The sequence below is a fragment of the Callospermophilus lateralis genome, chromosome 12 (genome assembly GCF_048772815.1).
Source record: "Callospermophilus lateralis isolate mCalLat2 chromosome 12, mCalLat2.hap1, whole genome shotgun sequence".
Lineage (NCBI taxonomy): Eukaryota > Metazoa > Chordata > Mammalia > Rodentia > Sciuridae > Callospermophilus > Callospermophilus lateralis.
This window is the reverse complement of record NC_135316.1, coordinates 96,876,621-96,892,456: the sequence shown is the minus strand read 5'-3', so window position 1 is coordinate 96,892,456 and position 15,836 is coordinate 96,876,621. Positions and strand designations below refer to the sequence as shown.

General features: G+C 38.4%; 1 protein-coding gene across 1 annotated transcript in view; it reads left to right on the top strand.

Moving 5' to 3' along the window:
- Positions 1-5,549, top strand: part of Abcc4 (ATP binding cassette subfamily C member 4 (PEL blood group)) — a 223,790-nt gene extending 218,241 nt beyond the window's left edge. Inside the window, exon 31 of the mRNA XM_076871929.1 lies at positions 3,687-5,549. Within this exon, the coding sequence (XP_076728044.1) occupies positions 3,687-3,794 (108 nt within the window). The 3' untranslated portion in view covers positions 3,795-5,549. The remainder of the gene's footprint in view (positions 1-3,686) is intronic.
- The last annotated feature ends 10,287 nt before the right edge of the window (positions 5,550-15,836 follow it).

The following is a 15,836-nucleotide window of genomic DNA, read 5'->3' as shown; positions in this document are numbered from 1 at the left end:
ATTTACCCCATTTTAAAAATTGGATTATATTGTTCTCTTTACAAGTCTCAGTCCTGTTTATGCTATGTGTCCTTTGTCTGTTTTATAAACTGTTTTCACCCAGTCCTTGGTACTCAATCCTGTTCCCATGTCTCATGCTGTTTTTTTCCATCCCTGGCTAACCATCTCCACGCTCCCTTCAGTTCTTTAGTCATTTCATTGATATTTTCATTTTTCTCTTCACTCCACTGTTGACCTCTGTCAACTCAGGTCTCATCACCTTTTTTGCTTTGCGTTTTCACCCTAGTCACTTGTACCACTGTTGTGCATTGGTTGGTTGTTCTGCAACTTTTGCCTTTGCATGTATTGCATTGTGGTGGGTTGGGGTTTTTTTTGTTTGTTTGTTTTGTTTTGCCATTTTCACCTGATCAGTAGTATTCATTTATCATGTGTCCATCTTTTTCCTTTTCTCACTTTTTATTTGTATATTTGACAGATCTTATACTTATTTTTATTATTATTATTATTTTTCCTCTTCTCACCTTCGAATAAAATGAGTTTTTCCTAGACCATAGAGCTGTGGGATAGTTGTGGCTAGGGCATGGTTTCAAAGCAGATTCGCCCTGTTTATCATAGAATCTCCTTATGACTGCACGAGAGAGAGAGAGAGAGAGAGAGAGAGAGAGAGAGAGAGAAATGGGTATTTATAATGCAGCTCACATCTCAGAACCTCTCTCCCCCTGGGCCTCACCAATGTATATTCTTCAACAAAGCTGTTTCTGTATGATTCCTGTTGGCGCCAGCTGGTTGGAGGACTGCACTCTCCCTGATGGCTGAGATCTGCTCCCACTGGTGTCCACTGTCTCTCTCTCCACAACCTCATTGAATCCAGTGGCACATGGCAACCCTTCCGGATATTTTCCCAGTCAGGGTTTCCGGTGACACCTGATTCCATCAAAGGCTGAGCTTATTCTTTTTTCTCAATATCTTTGATGTTTAAGGTGATTTCTAAAAGGACAGGAGAGAGAAAAACTCATTATTGCATTTTCTTAAGAGCAGAAGCTCTGACCCTGCATTTCTCTGACAGTAGTACATACACACCAGTGATGCACACCAAAATCAGACCTGCTTTACTGAGGAAGGAACCTGAGGCCTTGAGACACCGTGAGTTACACAGATCAGTGAGAAGGGACTGATGGTATTGAGCCAGAATTCAATATGTTGGCTGATGTAAAACAAAAGCCCCAGTTTTTGTCCATGAAGGGGAGCTGGTATTGCTTTCTTGCTTTTAGTAAGATCTAATTCCATTATGTTAGCTTTATGATGAGCCTGAGTTTAAATATGAAGTTTCAGACTACATCAAAGGGACTTTTTGAACCAGACCCCAGAAAACCAGAAGAAGAGGAGCAAGATGCCCAACATCCACTGTCTCCAGTACACTCTTCACAGACATTCTTCTGAGACAAGGTTATCCCTTTTTGACACTTGAAGAAGTTGAGACAGAGGAGGCTGATAATGTCCAAGAGTCCCCAACTGGCAAGTGCTGGTCCTCCAGCTTCAGCACCCTCTCAGTTGTACTTTCTTGCCACGTTCACTCAGTGAACAGTCTCAACCATGCCTCTGGCGTCTGTAATGATAAAACCAAGATCCACAAACGGGACTCCTGGTGTGACGTTTTCGTGTCTCACGCCAGGTAATGCTGCTACTTTCCGTGTACTAAGGGGCCATTTCTCAGAGCAGCATTCCCAAACACACCCAGCACTTAACTCAGTGTGTTTTCCACCTGCAGCGTGCAGCCATTAATTAGTTCCTATGAGGTAAGTCATTGTTATCTCATTTACAGACGAGGCAGCCAGTATGGAGGGAGGGTAGAGTAGTTCTTCCAGGATCAGCAGTAAGACCCAGGACGGAGCATGGAGACTGGGCCTCTCCACCCCAGGATGAGCCTGCGACCTGAGGACCCTGCCGGAGAGGGGCAGTCATCCACTCCCCTCATCGCCTCACTGCCTAAGAGATGCTCCATCCATCTAGGCCGTTGTCCAGAATGTTTTATAACACGTGGCATCGGATGCGAGAAAGATAGGCCAGATGAAGGATTTTATACAAACGGAAGTCGTTCTCAACCAAGCCTTTCAGACCAGGAACTGAGACCAGTTAGTGAAGAATTGCCAATAGCATCATTTTCTTTATAAAAAATGACATTGAGAAGGGTCATGGGGACAAAACCAACATATCTCAGGAGGACTCTGGAGCAGTAGAACTTCAGTTGTATTTCTGTTTGTTCCATTGTTGGTTGTTTTTAGTTTCAACAAGAAATATCCCTTTTGAAACATGTAAATCTATAACCACTGAAAATGTAGCTACCTCAAAAAGAGCAGAACCCCTACACACAAGTATCATATTTTTGAAAACTTGTCCCAAATTTCACCCAGTGGGAATTAGTAGAGAATTTACTTTTCTTCTTATGTGACATTTTAATTTATCGAATTTTGTGTTTAAGTGATTTTTTTTTTTTTGAGTAACAAGTATGCAAGCAATGAAAGAAAGAAAGTGGGCTTAACACATAGGTGGGTGTCTCAGCACTCCTCATTTTGTATTTGAAGTCCATTATGTCCAATGATAACTTTGTTGACAGCACCCACAAATATATTTGGAGCCAGGTTTCATAAAATAGATCCAGAATCGAATGACTAAGAGACCCAGCTCATGACACACGTCAGCCTCAGATAGATGGTACATTTTCTGTTTTAAAGACTCGAACAAAACTTTTCACATTCTTCTTTGGGAATAAAAAAAAATTACATTCGAAGTCCTTTTTCACCCAAACACATTTGGAGATAAGAGCTCACAAGTCTTGACATTATTTCATTTTGTTAGACGCATCTGTCAAGGAACCAAGATACGATACAGCTACTAAAAACGGATGATTGTGGAACAGAGAAACTTGACAGCATTTCATTTCCTTTATGTTCTGATTATACATTTATCAGGAAACCTGTATCTCTTCTAGTTCAGCTAGAAATTGGTAGAATTCAGGAACTCAAAGGCTTGGCAAAGGACTGTCCTATTATTTGGTATCATCTTACATTTTTAGAGAAGTTGCTTGGTTGGGTCATTGTTCAAGCTTTTTCCCTGCTTTTCATTATTGTGACCCACTATCCACAGATCACATTTCTATGGGCCCTGGGACTGCTTTGCCGCACAAATTAAACGCTGGGATATTTCATACACAGAAGCCAGAGTTTGAATGCTTGTCAGTCAGAGTTTATAAAATATAGGGATTACAACCTGATATTAACATCCAAATCTATTGTGCTCATTTTATGTGCGAAAATGAGAAACCCTCGTGCAGACGCTAGATTTCCCAGCCTCTTTGTCACCCTGTTTTTAATTTATCTCCAGGTTTTGAGTCAGTAAAATGATTTTGCTTATCAATTTAATGGAGTGATAAAACATATCTGGGAATCAGAATGATCTGAACTAAAGTGGATCTACAGGTGGTTTGGCATTCAGCCCAGCCCAGCGGAGGGTTTTAGGGGGCTAATTCCTCTGCAGAATATGTACATCCCTGGTTTGTAATTGTGCCTCAGTAAATGGCATGATTTGCTTCACACGAAGAAGTGGACACAGAAATGCAGTGCCTTCGAGAGAAGGACTTTGAAACTTTTAAAGATATCCTTTTTATGCTTGTTATTTCTTTTTTATAGGTGTACTTCAAAAGGAATTATCCAGATATTGCTCACACTGGCCCTGTGGTTATGAACACTTCCAATGGACAGCCTTCAGCCTTAACCATTTTTGAGACAGCACTATGATTCTACCAGGATGTCAATCAATTCCAAAGGCATTTTTCTATAGTTTTTGCACTGTGTAAACTACATTGTAGTTTGTTTTTTTCCTTAACTCTAGCAACAGATATTTACACATACAAGATGTTAGTTTTCTTAGATTTTCTCCCTTTTCAAATTCAAATGTTATAGCTGTTCTTTTAAAATCTAAATCCGAGGTGCAGACCACCAATAAAAGGTGTCTACCAGGTTTTGTGCCTTAACAGACCCCAGAGCCAAAGCCCATTTTGTAAGGAATAGAATACAGTTATGACAGGGTTTTTTTGTTATCAGTTTTGGGATATTTTTGTTTTGATTTTTTTTTTCCCTCCTCTGTTCCCCAAAATAAGACACTAACCTCCAGTGATATCAGGGACTCTACTTACTTGAAGACTGTGTGAAGTTGCCATTTTGTCTCACCACTCTCAACTCGGACTCCTTACTTTCCCCCAAAGGCCTCTGGTTAGAATAGTACAGTAAAACTAACAGGAAAAAACAAAAACAACAAAAATGTACTTCAAGTAACATCGTAGGAGGGAGAATCTACCCTGCCCCAGCTCCAAAAAGATATGTGACTAAAGTATAGGAGGACAATATTTTATTATAGGTTCTAAAAAAGAAAATGCTTTCTTAAGATGAGAGCCTTTATACGTGCTTCCATAATGAAGGACACACATGTGAACGTCCCTCATCTATAGATTTGCCTGGCTCAGACATGGAACTTCCTTGCAGTTTCTGACTCAGCATGGTGATACTTTCCAAAAAGGCCAAACCTCCAAGGATAATTCCTAACATATGGAGTATTATTCTTATTTGGATTTCTGGTTTACAGGAGGTTAATCCTCTTGTTGACTAGAAATCTTTTGGTTTAGCCTTTCCTAAGATCCTTTCAGAATTGCATACATAGGCTCTCTGACTTGGTGATTAAAACTGAAAATTGTTGCAGACCTTGGCTGTAATTATGTACTATGTTCTCAGGATGCTTCCAGAAGCTTTCATGAGCCTGTTCAGATTAGTTCCCTTCTGACCACTAACAGCAGTTTCTTTGGGTCCTTCTGAATAGGCAGTCAACAAACCACAATACTTCTAGGACCTGTTGTACTTCATTTGAACTATGAGTCCAGTTCTTCTTGATTCGGTAGAATCAAGAAGAATGTACATTGAGTTCAGGTTAATAGGATATCATCACCCTCAGGTTGCATACATCAGTTTGTGTGTGTGTGTGTATGTGTGTGTTTCTATACACACACACATAAATGGCCATATATAGTGGGCTTTTCGATTCATTAACAGAGAGAAACAAATGTTTTGTAGAATGAAGCATTAAAAAAAAGCACACACACAGCAAACCACCAAAATACATGGAGCCACAGAGGCGGTCTGACTTTGTATTCAGAAGTCTACGGCTAATGTTTAGTACAACAATCACGCACAAAGTTGTTTTTTGAGAGTCATGTTTAGTATTTCAGGAAACTGAAATGACAGTGATGTCTGTTTAAATGTGAGAAACGTTTTAAATATATATGTGTTCATTTGGCCTTTAGAGGTTACACGGACATATAAACTTGTTTCTATTTCATTTCTGTTTTGATGTCATAGGATTTTTAATGAAACAAAACTCAACTGAAATAAATGACAGTTTTCCTCTTCATTCAGAGGTCTGTATTTTTGTTCTTAAGGGATTACTGACTCATATCTTTGCTGAAGAAAGCCAGAGTTTTTCTGAGATCAAAAGAATATCTTCCTTTATCAGTGGGTTCTGTTGACTGCTTAGGTGAACCAAGTCTTCTAAGAAGATACGTGGGCTGTGGATAGACAGAAACAGTGGCTGTTGGGGTCCAGTTGCTCCCCCTTCCAGCAAGAGAATATTAGCTTATGCCCAGCCTTGAGCAAATATTAAATGGTCAAGGTTTTTGTTGTATCCTAAAACTTGATGGAATATTGGTTATCAAGAGTGGTCCCTGGGCTAGCAGCATCGCCTGGACACTTGTTAAAAATGCATATTCTGGCACCTTCCCCAGATCTGCTCAATTGGAAACCCAGGTGGTAGGGACCAGTAATCTGTTTTAACAAGCCCAGAGGGTGATTATGGTACAGGCTAAAATTTGAGAAATAGTGCCATCAAATGTACCTCCTAAAGCTCCTTAAGAAAGACACAGAAAGTTCAATTAGGGAAATGGACAGGAGACCTGAATTGAAAATTCATCTTACAAAAAAGAATATCCAAGAGGCCAACAATTGGAAAAGGCGCCATGGAGCAACAGGAATACTCATATACTGCTGCAGGTATGAATATTTTTATTGGAAAAAAACTATTTTAGAAAAAAGTTTATAGCAGTTTCATAAGCTGCACACCCTGTTGACTGGCCAGATGTGTACACATATGCACCAAGAGTGGTATTCAAGGGTGTTCCTACAAAGGATTCCTAATAGCTCAGGCTGGAAATAACTGACATGCTCACCAACAGGAGAAGGAAAATGAGGTAGCAGAACACACAGCATTGAAAGCAATTAAACTACATGAACAACACAGATGAATTTCACAAATACAACACTGCTCCAAAGAAATCTAACCCAAAAGAATATTTATGATTCCATTTAAACAAGTTCCCTTCAAGCAACGTGCATGCGGCCCTAAGTTTGAGCAATTCTTAACTTTGGGAGATGGAAGGTGTTGGCATTTTGGAGAGATACAAAATGGGAGGGCATCTAGGGTGCATAAAATGTTCTAGTGTTTTGGTTTTAGTTTGTGTATGTTTGGGCTGATCAGTATCTACTGGGCTTTTCATATGTTTTCTGCACTTCTATTTAAAATACTTTACAACTGAGTTGACAAAAAAATTGTTCTTAATATTATTTTTCTTTTAGAATCTCAAATTCATTTCCTCAATTTTCTGGGTGGCATGGAGGTGGGGAACATGCCTCAGTCTTCTACAAATGAATTATCTGCATCTGGGAAATTATTTCTACTGAGTTTATGTTTTAATACAAGGTTCTTCTAGGATTGTCTTATGGCCCACAGCAAATGACACATTTGAAGTCCTTGGCACGTGAAAGATCAAGGCCTATATTTTCTTTAACCAATTACATAAATCTCACTTCCTCTCCAATTGAATATAGATATGAAATAAAATGGGAGTTTTTTGGATTTTATTTTTTAAATATCTTGAGGTATAACTGACATACAAAAAGTTGTACATATTTAATGTCTATACTTCGTACATATATCTGAATCCATTCTCACAATTGATGTCCTAAACATATTTATTACCTCCAAGAGTTTCCACCTGCTGTCTTTGTTTTATTCTTCCTTTAGGAATGAATTACGCATATAAGTCAATGTAATGCTAAGTCCTTTTGATAACACCATAAATAATTGATGTCTTAACTTGAGAAGAAGAATCAACTTTTCAATTCAATGAGGCAGTGAATTAGATTATTATTTAGCATTGTGACAATTTGGTGAGTTAATTTATCAGCCGACTAACTTGTCAATTGTAAACCAATGAAAGTCCATGTTTGTAGAGATGTTAGAAGCCCCTCTTCTCAAATCTGAGTATTTGTTTCAAATCTAATTCTGAAAGATTAATAATGTTCAGAATCTTGTGCTCTGAAGTGTGTTTGATTTAATGTGTATTAAGTCACATCCCACAGTCAATTCTGTTTGGGAATGTCTTCAAGATTCACCTTTACCTAGAAGACTGTGACATTCTGGAGACCACATCAAAAAACTAATTTGTACTTCCTCTAATGTGCCACAACTACTAAGGGCGGACTTATAATTTAAAAGGAAAGAGAAAAATCTTTCACCTGGAATGAAGAAAATTGAGAAAGTTCAATAAGTAACGGTCCAACCTGAAAGCCATGTTTATTGCCACCTGGTTTCTTCACCAATGATATAATTTTCAAATGTTCATTCATTGAAAATTGAGTGTGTCAATAAGGGAAATTACATCCTACTCCATAATTAGTAGTTATGGGTTACATTATTCCTCAAATACAGATTGAAAAATATTAATAGGTTTCCTCTAGAATTTTGATAACGTCATGACTCCATTTCTACAAAATAAGGCTTGTGCATTTTAATGGGCATGCTGATCTGTATCGAATTCTGGCTTTTAATACAGAGGTAACCACATTCGTACAACCCTTGTTTCTACTGTTTTACCTTTGGGAGGCTTAGAAATAAATAATACGAGTATGCATATAGCCAATAATTTTCAAATAAAAGTCCTCCTTGAATACTGGATGCTGTTTTGTCCATGTTGCAGTTTGGTTCTGTGGGATGCGATGCTGTGGTGACCACGATCAAATTTAGTGTTCTTGATGCTATTGGCATCAGTGGCCTTGGGATCAACACCTTTAGAATCTAGAGGAAAGAAGTAAGAGTGGAGGAAGAAACAGCTGGAATGTTGCCCAGACAAACTTAGCCCACCCCACAAGAAGCTGTGAGCTAAAATGGTGCACAAGGATCGTCCTGCCATGTGCCGGGGCCAGGCTTTTGTACCTCCACCTTGGTCAGTCATTGCATACTAGCTGCCCCCAGAAGGCTGACAGATTACCCACTGGCAGCAATTCCTGCAGCTGGGGCAATACGCATTGAAGGGGGATCAGGGTAACACATCTTCATGTCCACCGCATGTGTCACCACACGTGTCACAGCCCAATTATTGGCGATGCACTGTAGCAGACCCAACTTAAGTCACAATGACTCTACACCAGGCAAATATCCAATCCATATTCCATAAGGTCAGCACAGTTTTCATCTCTTCCAAGAAGCTATCTTAGGCTCACTCTTGGGATTGGGCAACTCCTATGTATTTCCATAATGCACTGAGCAGGCCTCATTGATTGTAATGAACACAGACAGAGCTCTTTCTTGGAAGGGCCCAGCACTTGGCTGAATGCCTTGTTGATGCCATCTTGAAATTCTCAATTTTTAAAGGGCCCTGTGTTTTCATTAACTGGGTCCTATAAATTAGGTAGCCTATCCTAAATATAAGTGTTTCTGAGGACTTGAACCACGTTTTCATTTCTCAGCTTACATCTGCTAGTGCAATTTCTGTCACATTGCGACAATAAATGTTTGCTGAATGACTGAATAATCCCTCTGGACGTATAATTACAAATTTTAATGAATAGCCTGGGGTAACAAACCCCTGGTGGGGAGCCTGTCATATACACAGATAGTCAATTCCATCTCTGCCACTCATTGGCAACATAGGGTGACAAAGAATTTACTATCCAAAGTAGCACACTTGAAAGTGAAATGGAAGTGCCACTTGCCCCAAACAAGGTGCTAGAGCAATAAACTGGGATCATCCTTGACAAACTGGGATATGGTCACGCCACAACCATACAGCCTGAGTTACATGTTTGGGCAAGTTTCTACCTTAATAAACCTCAGCTTTTTTATCTGTAAAATGGATCGTCTCCCTGTCCTTGCACACTTATTTAGATTGGTGGATCAGCAGCATACAGGGAAAATAAGGAGAATGGAACCAAGAGATACAGGCACTGACCGTGGACAGGAAGAAGGTCCCTTTCTACCAAGAGAGGTGAATAAGTGAGGTGTGTATGAAGGCTCTTTGAAACTGTAGGAGGTATACTATTCTTATTTTTTTTAAAAAAAATTTTTTTTAGAGAATTTTAATATTTATTTCTTTTAGTTTTCGGCGGACACAACATCTTTGTTTGTTTGTGGTGCTGAGGATCGAACCCGGGCCGCACGCATGCCAGGCGAGCGCGCTACCGCTTGAGCCACATCCCCAGCCCTGAACTATCCTTATTTGACAAGAAGTGTAGGCTCTGGATCTAGCCCACCTTGGTCCAAACACTAGTTTCTCTGTGCACTGGCTGCTTGGGTCTGAATCTAAGTTCTACTCCCTGCTAACTATATGCCCTAGAAATGGGAAACAGACTATCCCTGTTTTTTTTTTTTTTCTCTGTAATATTAGGATAATGTTGGTTGGCAATTTTTCTCGGAGGACGCTTTCAATGATGAAATATGTAGTACTTTACGGCAGTGCCACTCAAAGCATGGTTTTTGAGTTAGTAGTGCCAGTCCACGAAGAGCTTAAAGCTAGTCACAATAAGCACAAGACATTCAAGAAAGTGTTCGGAAACTTTTACAGCCTTTTGACATTACCATAACTCAAACTCATGGTCAGTGAACTCCTCTTCTTGCTAAGCAGACCAGACACCAGATCGAGTGTTGAACTTGAACTGTGAGGCTCATGTGGCCCCAACTACACCCTAGCCAGCCCTGTGTGGTAGAACTATTCATTTGCAATAGATTTAATATAATTTAAGTAAAAATGTTTCTTAACTCTAGATAGTTGAGAAGCACTGCTTTAGAACAAAGCTTGGTATATTGTTAGATCTCAGTAAACACTAGATCTTTATAAATCAAGAGAAAATTATACCATGATCTTTACATTTAAAATCAGACCACATAGGCTTTCAAGGTGTTCTTCAAGACAGTAGCAATATTTTTTTAAATAAATTTAATAATTCCATTTTTTATTTAAGAGAGAGAGAGAGAATTTTTTAATATTTATTTTTTAGTTTTCGGCAGACACAACATCTTTGTTTGTATGTGGTGCTGAGGATCGAACCCGGGCCACATGCATGCCAGGCGAGCGCGCCACCACTTGAGCCACATCCCCAGACCAGTAGCAATATTTTTAAATAGCATTAAAATGCTGTTCAATGTTAAATAGGGAATTTTTAGGTCTTAAAAAACTATAATAATACTATGCCTATGTGTACACCAATTAGATACTTGAATCAAAAGCATGATCTTGATGAGGAAAGTAGCTTTTAAAAGAGGTTTATGTTCAAGCCATTGATTTTCCTTTAAAAATAAAGAATGTGAATTAACTGCTTTTGCTTTTTAAATCTAAAAGTTTTAAGGTAAACAACCTGATGTTTTCAGTTAACCAGCAGTTATGCTGAAGACCACAAGAAATGTGTTTATTTATTTATTTTAAATTTTTAAAAAATTGTAGATGGACATAATACCTTTATTTTATGTGGTGCTGAGGATTGAACCCAGTGCCTTACATGTGCAAAGTGCATGCTCTGCCTCTGAGCTACAACTCCAGGGTGATATCTGGCTAGGGTGATATCTGCCAGATATTACAATGGGTAAGATATAATCGTCCTCTTATTATATATTATTATATTATTTATTTTATATTATTTATCATTTATTATAATATTACTTATTATTATACCTGAAATGTGCTTATTTTAATTTAGAACTTAAAAATAACATTAATAAAAGGAATGACATGTCGTGGTCCTACAAGACCAACATCGATGCTGCAAGCCCTAACTTGCCTAAGTGGTCAACATATGGGATTATATGCCTTTTCAAGACAGGCCAAAATCAAGACTGAGATGCACTAAGAATATTGTCAGAAAGCTTACTTTGGAAAGTTTTGACTAAATCTGTCTTTCCCTCAGCAACCATTTTCATAAAACTAGCCAAATCACAAATATGCATCACAATAGATGGAAGACTGATATTGCAAAACACTGTTGGTCCAAAAGTTAATCATAATTAATTTTAGAGGGCATTATGTGAAAAACATTTTTAAAATTAAATTTTACAGATTACATAAATCAACATATACCTCTAAGGAGTATTTTAAGTAAAAAAAGGAACAACAGATAGGATTAAAGATCTTAAAACTTTCCAGTTTATAACATAATCGTGAATTTAAAATAATCCATGAGTCCATACTGATTCTAATAAGATCTAGAGAGGCAACACACATAGGTAGATACATAAGAAGATGGACAGATGGAAGGATGGATGGACCAATGGGAGGGGAAAATCTCTTTGCGATAGAATGCCAACTAATAAATGTAGAAGGATTGGCTGAAAAAGTACCCGTTGAAGCCATCATTACCATAAATAATTCCAACAAAATCAATATTGATTGCTAAATAATACAGTGAACATTTGGAATGGAATGATACATATGCACAGATGGAAAGTATCTTCCCATATTAATAAGAGGACGATTATATCTTACCCATTGTAATATCTGGCAGACATCACTCTAACCAAGTGACCAGAATTAACATCACCAATAATGGGACCAACTAACACACTCTTGCTGTGTGAGGCAGTGACAATGACAGGTCACTTCTGTGATATTTCTGCCGCCGCCGCCCCCAAAAAAGCACAACCTGGATGAAATTGACAATTAGATTGCTCCAAACTTAGAGGACATTGTGCAAAACAACTGGTCAGTAATCTAATAAAAGTGTCATTGACCATTAAAGTTTGAGGAACTGTTTCAGATTAAGTGAAAACTTAAGATAATGAAATGCATTGTGGGATCCTGGATTTGTTAAAAAAAAAAATACAATAAGGGCAGTAGAGACAATTGGAGAAATTTTAATTAAAAAATATATAATCAATAGGAGAGTTTTATCAATGCTATATTTCCTGGTTTATTTATTATACCATTCGATGTGAGAAAATATTTTTATTCTTTTTTTTTTTTTTTTTAAGAGAGAGTGAGAGAGGAGAGAGAGAGATACAACATCTTTGTTTTTGTACGTGGTGCTGAGGATCGAACCTGGGCCGCACGCATGCCAGGTGAGCGTGCTACCGCTTGAGCCACATCCCCAGTCCAAGAAAATATTTTTATTCTTAAGAAATACACATTGATGTTGTTATGGTTTAGATGTGTTATTCCCCAAAAGCTCACGTGTGAGACAATGCAAGAAGGTTTGGAGGAAAAATGATTGAGTCATAGCCTTAACCTAATCAGTGAATTAATCCCAGATGGGATTAACTGAATGGTAACTGGAGACAGGTGGGGTGTGGCTGGAGGAAGTGTTTCATTGGGGTATATATTTGTATCTGGAGAGTGAAGACCTCTCTCTCTCTCTCTCTCTGCTTCCTGATCACCATGTGAGCTGCTTCCCTCTGCCACACACTCTGCCATGATGTTCAGCCTCATCTCCACTCCAAAGAATGGAGCCTGCTGTCTATGATAAACTGTGAGCCCCTGAATAAACCTTTCTCCTCTACAATTGTGCTGGATGGGTCTTTTAGTTACAGCAACAAAAAAGCTAACTAAAACAGATGTCTTTAGAGATGAAGGACCATTATGTCTGCAACTTACTCTCAAATGTTTCAGCACAAGTGTATATACACGTTATTTATATGCATAACATGATTCTGAATCAAAAGATTATCAAGACAAAAAACAACTGTAGGAAACAGTGTTATGTGAGTGAACCTAGATGAAGGATACATAGGAGTTTATGGTGTTGTTATTGCAACTTTTCTATTGACTTAAAATTTCTTTCAACATAAAGTTAAAAACAATATATTCCACAGATGTGGCGTGTGAAGACTCCACATCTAGATAAACAAGAGCTGATGACTATATGCCTCTACAGAAATCATCAGACGAGTTTAATTTTGTGAGTATGGTTTGTACAGCTCCTTCTAAACTGAAGCACTCAAATTTAGCTTAAGGCAAAGGCACAGAAATATGCATACCTGTGTGGCATATGCATGTGGAGTCAAGTGCCTGTGCAGCACCTAGACCCAGGATGCAGGCAGGTCCACATGCGGCCACTCCCTCCAACAGTGGGTGACTGCTGCAGTCCTAGAAATCTGGCTCATCAGCAATTCTGCATTTGGCATTACTATACCTCGAAAAATCACATACTGTATCTCACCTGTGTGAAATAATGTTGTTAGCAGAGGGCACCTGGATGATGCTGTTCTTGTGATGACAGCTGAGTTAGGAGTGGATGCCTTGCATCTCTGCCAAAAGTTAAGCAAAAAGCACTGCTAGCAGCTCAGCTAAAGCCATGCAGATGATTCCAACTCTGTTCCAGTTGAAATTCATTTTATCCCAACCTCTCTGTTTTCCCACCATACATGGCTATTTCTACCTGGAGTTGTGCCAATCGAGTTTATTCCAGTAAGAACTTTCTTAATATGCAAATAAACTTTTTCATACTTTTTCTTAAAGACCTGGTTTAACCCAGCTGCAGCTGCTGCTAGTGGGTTTTATAAGAAAGCACCATCACTGTTGTGTTGCTACTTTTGAATGCAGTAACCAAGCCAGTGTGCAAGCAAACTGGAGAGAGATACTGATTCTAGGTATCCTCCCCTCCAACAGGAACCACTTCCAAGAAAGTTCACTTTGGCAACTGAAACAGTATTGAGAAATAGGGATGGGTGTCTGATTTAACAAAGCAGAGGTTAACATCTCTGGTCACTTTGGAGTTCTACTGAAATTGAGTTTTGTTTTGCTAAATTCTGTATTTCCAGCCAGCCTGCCTCCCTCCTCCCTCCCTCCCTCCCTCCCTCCTTCCTTCCTTTCTTCCTTCCTTCCTTCTTTCTGCTGTAGGTGGACATAATACCTTTATTTATTTATTTTTACAGTGTGCTGAGGATCAAACCCAGTGCCTCACATGTGCTAGGCAAGCACTCTATCACTGAGCATAACTGCAGCTCCTCTTTGTTGCTTTCTTAGCAAATACAGTGAAAATGAGGGAACTGTCCAGTTTCCAAGGGTTAAAATAGAAAACACTATTGGGAAAAACACAGAAAAATTAGCACCATCAAACATGCTGGTTAAAATGTGAATGATACAAACTTTTTAAAGTTTGTTCCTTACACTGTTCTTGCTTTTTGGCTCAAAAAATACTCTTCTAGGGATCAACTCTAGGGATACAATTATAAATACCAATGAGGGGAAATATACATTGAGATATTTTTGCAATGTTATTTTGCAATGTTATAATATCCAAAATGGAAAGAAACTGAATTCCAAAGTGTCAAAAATTGGTAACAAAAGTTACCTTTAAGTATTTAACATTTCATAAACATTGAACATTGTCTCTTACATTTATTTTCTCTTGATAAATGTATAAAGCACATTTGCATCCTTAAAATTCTGAAATTAAACAATCAAAATGATAAAAATCGTTATTTCTGAGCAGTATGAGCATTGCTGATTTTAATTTTTGTAGGCTTTCTCAATTCTCCAAATTATCTACAATGAGCATGGGTTAATTATAAGGTCCAGGAAAATATGTAAAGAGAAGTTACAGCACCTCTTTCAGTTAGGACAAACTTGTAGATCTTTAAGAATAGTGTTTCATCTGCCTGTAGAAAGCTTTAAACACACCCTTGAGTACTGAATTCTATGGCCAGTAGAAGTTTTATATCAAGTTTTGTCTGTCTACTGTTGCTGTTCTAAATCACTGTGTTCCCATTAAAAAAACAGACCACATGAACCCTGGGCTTGGTAAAGTGCTCTACAAAACAAAAAAAAAAAAAAAAAAGGAAAAGATTTTTGCATGGCACTTTTAGGAGAGATAAATATTCACTTATTTCTACAAATTTGGAATCCTTTTTATAAATACATAAATATCACTGTCAAAGAGTGCTTGGTGAACATAGCCTACTTTGTGTCCTGTCCAACTTAACTTCCAAGTAGCCACAGGAGTGGTCTGCTCCACATGAGGATCTAGTCATTGTGGAAACCGTGGCTCCTCCATTGCACAATGGGCCCAGATTTGTTGCCACATGTCTTTTGGGGAGGCACCTGAAATCAGTTATCAGGCAGAGAGAAATGGTTAGGCAAATTTTCCTGAGAAACTTGGTGTTTCCCCAGATAGTAATAATGTTGAAGCTTCTGATCTACATGTGTGGGGGCAGAAATGCAGATGGCGATTAGGAACATGAAACAATAACTCATTTTGGTGGAATTTGGACTTTCAAGTCTTTCTCAAGCAGCTGTGCCGAGAGGTGAGGACTGTATCAACAAGCCAGCCCAGCCTCCAGGCTGCCAGCCACGGAGGAGGACGGGACAGCTGTCTGTAGGTAGAATTTTTATGGGAGGATTATTTCTTTATTGTATAAAGACTTTTTTATTTTTTAATTGTAGATACTTATAGGGTACAGTGTGACAATTCCTTCCATGGATATAATATGCAATGATAAAATCTGGGTCATTAACATTTCTATCTCTAGCTATT